Source organism: Chiloscyllium plagiosum, unplaced genomic scaffold (assembly GCF_037043375.1).
Source record: "Chiloscyllium plagiosum isolate Xiang-an unplaced genomic scaffold, Cpla_swu_hap1 HiC_scaffold_25, whole genome shotgun sequence".
NCBI classification, from domain to species: domain Eukaryota; kingdom Metazoa; phylum Chordata; class Chondrichthyes; order Orectolobiformes; family Hemiscylliidae; genus Chiloscyllium; species Chiloscyllium plagiosum.
In genome coordinates, this window is record NW_028270163.1 from 30,793,458 (window position 1) to 30,804,635 (window position 11,178).

General features: G+C 39.4%; 1 protein-coding gene across 5 annotated transcripts; it reads right to left on the reverse strand.

The window, feature by feature from the left end:
• Positions 1-1,115: 1,115 nt before the first annotated feature.
• mettl23 (methyltransferase 23, arginine) lies at positions 1,116-11,072 on the reverse strand. Of its 5 annotated transcripts, XM_088000560.1 has the most exons (6): positions 10,923-11,008; positions 7,499-7,511; positions 5,608-5,712; positions 4,393-4,630; positions 2,730-2,814; positions 1,116-1,839 (listed from the first exon to the last, which is right to left on the reverse strand). In XM_088000560.1, exons 3-6 carry the CDS (start codon positions 5,689-5,691, stop codon positions 1,665-1,667), a joined length of 582 nt encoding a protein of 193 aa, XP_087856686.1. In that variant the 5' UTR covers positions 5,692-5,712; positions 7,499-7,511; positions 10,923-11,008; the 3' UTR covers positions 1,116-1,664. The 5 variants fall into 5 exon arrangements, with proteins under 5 accessions (XP_087856686.1, XP_043570592.1, XP_087856685.1 ...); XM_043714657.2 differs by lacking the exon at positions 7,499-7,511 and having other exon boundaries at positions 10,923-11,072; XM_088000559.1 differs by having other exon boundaries at positions 5,608-7,511; positions 10,923-11,047.
• Between the last annotated feature and the right edge of the window lie 106 nt (positions 11,073-11,178).

Genomic DNA, 11,178 nt, shown 5'->3' on the forward strand with positions numbered 1-11,178 from the left:
CCAGTGGATACTGCAAGGATCATTTTTTGGGCCACTGCTGTTTGTCACTTGTATAAATGACCTGGATGTGAGCATAGAAGGAGGGATTAGTAAATTTGTGGATGACAGAAGGTAGGCAGAGTTGTGGATAGTGCCAAAGGATGGTGTGGGTTAGAGGGATGTAGATAAGATGCAGAGCTGGGCTTAGAACTGGCAAATGGAGTTTGCTGGGGACAAGGTGTGAGGTAGTTCACTTTGGAAGAAGTAACAGGAAAGCAGAGTATGGGGCTAATGGTAAAATTCTTGCAGGTACAGGTGAAGAGAGATCTGTGTCCAAGTGCACAGGGTTGTTGGAAGGCATAGTGTTTTGGTGTTTATGGGTAGGTGGATTGAGTTTCAGAGCCACAAGGTTATGCCTCCGTTGCACAAAACACTGGGAAAGCCACACCGGGAGTATTTTGTACAATTCTGGTCACCATATTATATGAAGGATGTGGAAGCTTTGCAAAGGGGGTTGCTGGTATGGAGGGTTTTGTGAGGGAAGGCTGAGGGAACCGAGGCTGTTTTTGTTTGAGGGGCAACTTAATTGAGACATAAAAGATAATCAGGATGGACAGTGAGAGCCTTTTTCCTCATGGTGAAGGCCAACATGACAGGACATAACTTTAAATTGAGGGATGATAGATTTAGGACGGCTGGGGTAGTTTCTTTACTACTGTTGGAGGCAGGCCATTCCATGCCCCTACAACTAAGTAGACTCGCTGATGTTAAGGGCATTGGACATATGTAGGGATAATGAAACTGCAGGTTAGATGGGTATCAGATTAATTTCACAGGTCAGTGTAATGGAGGACTGAAGGCCCTGCACTGTGCTGTAACATTCTATGTTTTAAGCCAAACATAGTGAAATAACTTACCTAATATGTTACAGCACTAGCAACAGTTGTTTGGCATGCAAGGTCTGCAGCAATCTTATGAAGGGTTACTGATCTGTTAACTCATGATTTTTTTTGTCATTACGAATTTAGAGCATGGAGTAACTGGATTTCAATGCAGCAGGAATTACTCTGGAAAGGAGCAAGTGATGAGAGTGTTGACAAACTACAACTATGCTGAAATAAACAACCATCGTCCAGTTTTAACACTTGAAGCACATTAGAAATGCCCATTTATTTCTGATATATGGGGAAACACTATAGTTACATTTGTAAATGTTTAACAGTGAGAATGGATGGGAAAGGGTCTTGTTACTTCAAGACAAAATTATGCAAGTTAAAAAACATTTGTTCTACCCTGGTACAATCAGCAATCACTTTACAAAGGAAATTTGTTTTTAAAAAAAAAGTCCGGCAGGGAAAACAAATCACTATTATATACTTGCTAGTAAAGGCATGTTTGAAGACCCTAAACAAAAGATTAGTTCCCTGCACTGGTTTCAGACAATAACTGAGATACTTCAAACTTTGAAGTGTGAGTTAATATTGTTATTAAAAAGGTTTAGTGTCACTCTTGTTCCTTCCATGCTAGACCAATCCTTTCAACAGCAAAAGTGCTTCAGTGAAATAGTTTATCATAAATATAATTTTTGACATGGTAATATTTTCTTTACATCCACAATCCATTTACAGATCATTCTAAAGAGCAATTGCAGTATTTCTAAAACAATCTTTTGCAGGAGATTAGCTTCAGGTTACTGAAAGAATACTAGTTTCTAAAGTGATAATCATCATGTGAACAGAGTGACTTCCTGGCAGGTTCGATCCAGCGAGGAATTCTTCATCTGCTTTGAATGTTTCTAGAGGAATGTGAACACACTTCAAATTCCATTTATACAATAATGATTCAATTGACCAATCAGCACTGGAAGAAAGACAAAACAGAAATTACAGCAAAGGGACACTCCTAAAACTGAAATTTTCTCATTTGCAGTAAGGTTAATGTTGTGTAGTATGTTGAAGAGACTAGAATAACAAAGATCAGGAATAATATCCAATTGGATTGTGGTATCCCAGGAATAGTAGAGGTAGACTTAAGTTTGTAGACAATAAAGAAAGTGTAAACTATACTGTTAAGGAAAGTGGGAAACCAAGTAACTATGCCCACAAAATCAGGACTTGTAATTGAAAACTACAGTTTCTGCTTGTGTTATAGGGTCAATGTGTGCACATAAATGGAAGAGCGTAGGTTAAACTACACGGTTGTGCTAGTATATTTGTAGAATAGAATAAATAGTGTAATGGACTAGAATTTTTAGATTTTGATGCAGTTCTGCTAATAAAACTGCTTCAAAAATTTTAGTACGTCCAATGTTTCACCTTTGACTATAAGTTAATTTGTGCATGCTAGTCAGTTTCTAAACATGATCCTAGTTATTAAAAAAAAATGTTCTGACTAAGTAGTAAGGGATTCACTTTAATTTCCCCAACCTAATACCTCAGCTGAAAACAGTAATGTCATGAAAGAGTGTATACGAGTAGTCCTGTTAAAATATAAATGCAGTCAAACTGGTGAACTTGGTAGCCAGTTCACTGAAGCTTGTTTTGTTGTCACCAGATAGAATGCCAGTATCTCCCCCTTTTTTGGCCAGCAGATAATCTAACAATTAGCAATAGAAATATTAGACTAGGGGAAGAATGCCACAATTCCCAAAGCCTGAAGTTGATTAATCAACTGGAAATAGTGCTTTGATCAAAAATACAAACAAAAAGGTATTAAAATGCTCAGGCACAAGCAGTAATTTACAAACTTACCAGCGTTCCTGATAGGTGGTCCAGAAAAGAGCATGTGGATTTTTTCGGATGAGGTAAAAAACAGTTGTCAATATATTCTCGAAGTCTATTTTAAAATGAAAAAGATATTTTGGCGAGTGGAGAGAAGATTTGTAGCTTAGGTTGAGGTTCTGTATGTAGGTTTGCTCACTGAGCTGGAAGGTTAATTTCCAGACGTATCGTCACCCTACGAGGTAACATCTTCAGTGGCCCTCAGGCGAAGCACTGCTGATAAGTCCTGCTTTCTATGTGTATGTTTGGGTTTCTACCACTCCTGAGAAAGAACAGGAAGTGACATCATCAACCCAAACATATAAATAGAAAGCAGAACTTATCAGCAGTGCTTCGCCTGAGGCCCACAGAAGATGTTACCAAGTAGGGTGACGAAACATCTGGAAATTAACCTTCCAGCTTAGCAAGCAAACCTACATCCAAAAAAGATATTTTGTTTTCACATTCAGCAATAAACACCTGAAAGTTAGTTTAACATTTCCAGGAGTCATAATTACATGCAACCAATGGCAGTCATGGTAAATTTAAGATGCACATTTCAAATAAAAGACAAAGCAATAATAATGCAAGTATTCAAGTACTAAATATTTGAAATGGCAGGGAGGAAGAGAAACTTCCAGGTTGCTGACTTTTCAACTGATGTCCACAGTGCTAGACCTATTAAATGTTTCAGAATGTGTTTTGTATCAGATTTCAAGTAAAAAAAATGAATAGTTGTGTGTTCCAGTTACTCAGCTTGTTGGTAGGAGTAGCCATGCCCTGGATGCCAAAAATATCACCAGTTCATGTTTAAGTGAACCAATTCCAATTTTCATATTCTCGGTATAAGAATTAATATCATACTTGAGTAATATGTTGAATCATTTGAGATCTTAATATGAGCAGCAGCATTAGAGGCCATGTGTAAAACACTGTGGAAGTAAAAATATGCCTTGCTGCAAGTTGTGATGGACAACTACACTCCACTGAAGAATAGTGCCCATTTATAACCAGATATCCATAGATTCACCCATCATGTTACAGTGAAGACTTTCTCCTAGAGCAATGCAGAAGAGGGAAAACTGTTCCATATTATCATTGCTCTCCAGAAATGGGAGAGACCAAAGAGATGAGACTGATTATAAAAACTCCTTTACAATTTTCGTTTCAATTTAGGCGTATTTCCATAGTGTCTTTTCCTACAAAAATGGCAAATTAACAAGCTTCAGTTAACTCTCCAAGAACAAAAATTAGCAACTTTCGTTCTATTCCCTTAAAACATTTGGGAATGTTTTAACTAGTTAAAATCAACACAGTTAATTGACAAAAAAGCTTGCTATTGAAATGCTCGATCAAGTTCCTGAACACCAAAATAAAATTTTAAAACTGTGGATGATGGAAACCAAAAAAAATCAAAATTACTGACAAAACTCTACATCTGGCAGCATCTGTGGGAAGAAAGCAGAGTTAACATTTTGAATATGATGTTTGATTCTGATTAAATCAAAGGTTTAGCCTGAGAAAGTGTGTATTTTTCCTCGAGAACAAATAGCAGTAACTAACATTATTCAGTCAATCCAAAATACATAAAAGAGACAATATTCCTTTCTATCATAATGTAGAAATATAGGCTTTGCAAATATTAAACTTTTACCTTCAGTGTCATAAAACACATCAGAACCCAGAATTATATCTATCTGAGGTAGCAGCACAAGATCAGGTGATATTTGCCCCCAGGTTAAACCGATGACCGGCACATCTTCAAGGTTATTAATCTGGCAACTGAGGCGGCAGTTATCCAAGCAATTCGGAATCTCTGCACTGTCGGATAAAATCACATTGGCACCACATTTTGCTGCCACTATGCCAGGTAAGCCCGCACCAGCCCCAATCTGAAAACAAAATTAATTCCCACATCATTGCAAATTGAAAATATTGTACTTGGAATATAATTTTAAACTATTTTGTGGTTTGCGAATGTGTATTTTTAAATTGAATCACTGTTTTTGGATACTTCAATTAAACTAACAAGATGTGTAAATGATGACAACACATACAAGAGCAGTGATGTTTTTGCAACAAAGTACATGAAGGACTAATCTTTATGGAATATCAATAAGTTTAAAAACTAAACATGCTTTCCAGTTTAAGAATTTGAATGTAATTCTGTATAAGCATTGGTAATGTTTTAAAGAATATTTCTATACAGTATTTGTCAGGTTTGCTACTTTTTGGTGAAAAATTTTCCTTAAGACTTTGTCTTGAGTAGCAAGGGTCACTTTCTTTCAAATTCAATCCTCTTATGGAGCAAAGATGACATAGAATTGTTTTTTTTTTCCGTTCTTACCCAGAAGGTTTATCTCACAATTAAGCAATCTTCTCATTGAAATTACCTGTTTTTTTTTTGTTTTCAACCTACTGTCCATCATCAGTAAAACATGTGTACAGCCAAATGAAGATTTACAAGTCAAGCCCATTCGGGGCAATACAAACCATAAAACTGTGTGGGGGGAGGTTAACTCAAAGCAGAGGGAAAATAAAGCACCGTATCCCACAAAGTGTCCACCTCTTTCGAAATGTAGAGGGAACTGATGGACACCACGTCTAAGGCTCCATCCTCCACCAAATACTCAAAACCAGTGATGGTGGAACTACAGATTCTGGAGCAGTGGCTCTCTGGCCACAGCCACAATTCCAGAAGGCAGGAAGACCCAGCTTGAGTTGACCCTGTTCCAAACATTTCTCAGGCTCTGGTAAGAGACAGGCAGTGAACTGAAGCAGATTACATGGAATGATCTAATATGCATTCGAATTTATCACCTATTTTCTACCTGTGTCATAATTCAAAATCAAGTTAAGTTTAGTTTACCTCTAAAATGGTCTTCCCTCTTAATGTATTTCTAGAAAACCACACATATTGTGCCAATACCACAGCGCATGGCCATACGTACATACCATATTGGGGGTCCGGTACCTGAAGCAAAAAAAGCAATAACTTACATTTAAATTGCACCTTAAACATGGTAAAATATCCCAAGACATTTCACAGGAACCTAACCGAGCAGAAAACGGTAAGCTACAGAGGAAAACATTCTGCTGAAAGGCTATTAACTAGAAATACTTTCTCTTGACAGATGTTGCCTGATTGACTATGTGCATCATTTTCATTTTTGGGAAAACATTTATCTTTGTAATCAAGCAGTTGATGATAGGTGATCTTTAAGCAGCATCTTGGAAAAGTGAAGACATGTTGCTTGTGGAGGGAATTCCAGAGTTTAGAGACTAGGCAGCTGAAAGAACAGCTGTCAGTAGGAGACAGATGAAGTAGGGATGCAAAAAAGGACAGATTTTGACCCTATCCCCATTCACCTATTGTACTCTTTGCTACCTTCTCCCCAGCATCCCCACCCCACCAATTTATCTCTCCAACCTGCCTCCTTTCCTGATAAGGGCTTTTGTCCGAAACATCGATTTTCCTGCTCCTCGGATGCTGTCTGACCTGCACTTTTCCAGCACAACTCTAATCTAGACTCTGGTATCCAGCGTCCGCAGTCCTCACGTTTGCCCAGATTTTGAGAAATGCAGAGCATTGTTTGGACACAGTGACCTCCAAAGGTAATTTTTTAGGGACAAGAAATAAATCTGTTGCCACCAGCCAGGTCCAGACGCAAACCCACAAAAGTCCTCATATCTGCCCACACCCGTATGCACCAGATGAGATCTGGCTCTAACTGAATAAGTAAAATAGAACCAGGTGATTAGAATATCACTTTCCTGCCCAATTCTGGAGAGAAATTCAAAGAAATGGTGCAGTAAATTGTGTCAAAGGCTGCAGATAAGTCAAGGGGAATTGTGCATCAGTCACTAATTAGAGCCATTTCAGTGCTGGAAAAAGATCAAGAACTAGAGATAACACACAGGATCATGTATTTCAAATGTTGTTTATGGAATCTATTGTGAAAATTGTGCTAACTTAAGAAAGATACTTACTCTTCAAAACAAATGAACTCACTTTGTCAACCATGGTTCATTGACTTCCAGAGATGGGAGTATTGACAAAGCCATTCGATTCAAGCTGACTCTAGAAACCAGTGACAACTTGGTACTGATAGTACAAAGGAGGTGGTGCAATGTCACAGATGCAATATGTCACACAATGATAAAACAAATTCCATCTATTCTGAGGATACAAAACACATTGCTTTGCAAATTCACATTATTGAATCCTTCATTGTTTTACTTCATCGAGCCATCTTTCACAAGTAATTTTTACAGTACCTCCATAATAGCAGGATTAATAATTCCAGGATTCAACAATAGCGTTCAAACTGAAGTGGGTAAAAATCCTGAAAAAAAATTGTGGAAAAGAGCAGAGGAGCGAGACTAAATTCTCACAATGGTTTGTCCAGATCCAGTGGGTCAAATCCCTTCTTCTGTGTGGTGTTTAGTGATTTACTCCCTAATTCCAGTTTATTCTATATCTTGTATAATTATATTTTTAAAACATAACAGCTGTAAAATTAAAATCAGATAAATAAAATGTTGATATTTGATTGGTATCGTATAACCTTTTGGTTTTATGCAACCTCCTAAATTAACAAAATATATTTTAATAATGAAGAGAATGCTGAATCATATTTAGTAACAGAGTTAAATTTTATTGCAAGGCTGACTGGAACTGAAGGAAATAAAAATGGGATAATACTACCAGGCATTTGGTTTCCTTGACCCGTTTTGCTGATAGGAAATGTGGGAATTACCTTATGAATTGATCTGTTGAGGAAACATTTTGTTCAGTAATGTAGATAGTAATTTCCTGAAATAAGCAGTTAACACAGGATTTATCCTACTTGCCAAAAATTCTCAGTTGCCAGTTTGATGTTACACTTCAAACAAATCAAAAACAGAATAAACACACTCTGGAATAACATGCTGTACAATTATTTGAAAATGGAAAAGGCTCCTTCAATCATTGGCATACAATTACATGCGAAATCAGCAAACAAAAAAACCCCACAAAAATAAGACTTGGTTCCTCCCGTTGTGCCACGGATGCACTGCAGTATGTTACTCAAACCTAAGTGAAGGTCATTTTCAGATCTACTTTATCAGGTCTTTCTTTACCAATCTCATCTTTTCCAATTCGAGTGACCATTGCACTTCGACTGTGGCAGCGAATATACCCAAGAGGCAAAATACCTGCTCTCCCACTCTGAGTCATCTCTGCATCACAGTATCTAGCAGATGTCTTTGACCAGAACTCTAGTGCGCTTAGTTGTTGCTGATGGTGTTTCACTCTTTGATACCCAGGATCTCATGCAAACAATACTGGTGAAAGATAGCCAACCAACATGGGCATCTTTGCTGTTCTCTTCCATTTCCTGCTAACATTAATGTAGAATCACAACTTTAAGGGCATGTAGATGGTGTTGGCTTCCCAGACCACATGAAGCTGCTGGAGATTGGCATTGATGCAAGAATTGGCAATTCAGCAATCTTGACACCATCACTCCCCATTAGGGCTAAAAACGTCAACTCTCCTGCTCGACTTGCTTCGCTTTTTCCAGCTGCACATTTTATCGACTATGCCATCATCCACCCCCACCTTACGAGCTCAGGAAACTTATGCAGCCACTCATCCCAATTTCCCCACATTATGTAGTCAATGCTGATATAGGAATCTGGTGCACAACTATTAGGACTAAATCCCACTTTCAGCATAGTTGGAGCAACAGCTGTCTTATTGAGATACAATAGAACACTTACATCAAAGTCCCACAACTTGTTGGTTTGAACACTGAATCTGTCTCTTTCATCACCAAGTCAAAGCCCTGAAGCTTCCCATTTAATGATATTAGTGAGGCAATAAGATATAGAGCAGAAGTAAGCCATTCAGCCTGAGTCAGCTCCGCCATTCCATCATAGCTGAATGTTTTGCAACCCCATTCTCCTGCCTTCTCCCCATAACCCTGATCCCCTTACTAATCAAGAACCCCTCTCTCTCTGTCGTAGATACAATGAAAACACTTCCACCACATTACTTAACAAGTTGCTCCCCATCCTTCAAAGAACGCAAGAATTATTAAGGAAGCGATGCAAGTCAGAAACGGGAAATGTGGATAAGCTGAGAAGCAAAGTCAGACAGTTCTCGCAGATTCTTCAATAACTATTGCAATTTAACAGTAGTCCTTCACATCGGCCATAAAAATCAATGTTAAAATAGTTTGAAAGCTCAAATTTAAGAAGAAACAGCAGGCATTTTTCTATACTTTTCACATATTCAAGATGTTCCAAAACAGTTCACAGATCTATTCAGTGTAATGGCTGTTTTCAAGAGGGTAACATGGTAGCTGCGTTCAAGTATCAAGGTTCCAAGGTGTATATAAAAAAAAACACACGACAACGCAACTTTCCATCAATTATAAAAAGCAGCCTAGAAGTGTGTGCTATTATAGAACAGGGCTTGAAATTAGACCTGATTTATAGCTAAGTGTAATAACCCAATGCCAAACTAATATATTGTCATATTTAACATTATTAGTACAATTCATGGTCTGGCCTACATGTACCTCCGGATCCACAGCAATTTGCTTGCCTTTTAACAGTTCTCTGAAATAGTCCCAGGAAAGCAGTTAAATCAAGCTGCAACTTGGGATGGGTAATTAATGCTGAGAAAGCCAGGAAAAACAGCACAATACTGAGAAAATGTTTTCATTGACACAGTACAACCCCAAAGGGCCAGTCTTATGCAGAAAAGATTCATCCCATCTCTCAGGACTGGTTCTATACCCACTACATCCCCACCTCTTGCTCAGACAGAAATACTTCTCAGTTTTCAAAAGTCAGTGAGGGCGGGAAAATCAATAGCTTGTGTGAGGCATACGCAGAAAGGCGGCTGGAAAAAGGCATCACAATATTATCACCTTCTATTGATTTAATTTCCCAAATTGGAGGGGGACAAAGGAGAAGATGGTGGAATTAACCAAGACAACCACATCCTGAATTTATTTCTTGAAAAATGAACAAAGAAAGTCAAATGCTGGAAATCTGAAACAAAAACAGAAAGTTGCTGAAGAAACTCAGCAGACCTGGCAGCATCTACAGAGAGAGAAAACAACTGTACAATAGAAAAATGGGTCCTTCTGCCCACAATGTTGTGCAGAACATGGCACAAAGTCAGACTAATGCCTGCCATTGGTCCACATCTCATTCCTGATGAAGGGCTTTTGCCTGAAATGTCAATTTCCATGCTCCTCAGATAACACCTGATCTGCTGTGCTTTTCCAGCACCACTCTAATCTTGGTCCATATCCCTCCATAACAAGAGACCAATGTTCCTCCTCTGGTATGACTTCTTCAGAATTCAAGTTCTGTACCCCAAACATCTCCATATCCCTTGTTTAACTCTGCTTTCTCTCTCTCCAGACACTGCCAGACCAACTGAGCTTAGTCAGAGATAAACAGCAGAGAAACAGACCATTCGGTCCAACTCATCTATGCCAACCAGATATTCTAACCTAATTTAGTCCCATTTGCCAGCACTTCACCCACACCCCTCCAAACCCTTCCTATTCATACACTATTCTAGATGCCTTTTAAATGGTGTAACTGTATGAGTCTCCATTACTTCCCCTGGCAGTTAATTCCATACACACACCATCCTCTGCGTGAAAAAGTACCCCCTTATGTCCCTTTTAATTTTTATCCCCTCACCCTAAACCTATGCCTTCTAGTTCCAGACTCACCTACCCAAGGAAAGGACCTTGTTTATTTATCCTATCCATACACTTCCTGACATTATAAACCTCTATAAGGTCACCCCTCAGCTTCAGATGCTCCAGGGAAAACAGCCCGTCTATTCAGCCTCTCCCTATAGCTCAAATCCTCCAACCCTGGCAACGTTAAAAATCACAACACCAGGTTTCAAAGCGCTGCACCCTCCAAAAGCTAGCGCTTCCAATTAAACCTGTTGGACTATAACCTGGCGTTGTGTGATTTTTAACTTTGCACGTCCCAGTCGAACACAGGCGTCCCCGACAACATCCTTGTAAATCTTTCCTGAATCCTATCAAGTTTCTCCGGCAACTTTCTGTTTTAGCTTGACCTCTTCCCTAATCGCACAGCGCCCTAGTCTCCCTCCTCTCCTCCTTCCCCAGCAACAAGATGAGGAAGAACATCGGCCACCTCAGGCACAGCAACTTCGAGCCACTCAACAGGGCCAACCCTGGAAGGCCCTTCTTCAGCGAAAACGAACCGCTTCTCCCCTGGAAGTCTCGCCCCACTCATGGCATCACATCGGCTGGGCCTCACCGCCTGAGAGAGGGCGTCTCCGCATGACGTCACGAAAGTGGCAGTCGCCTGGACCAGTCGGGTGTCCACCACCCCTCAAGGGGCGGGGTTGAAAGGGACCAGTCATCCGTCGTGGGCGGGACTTCCTCCC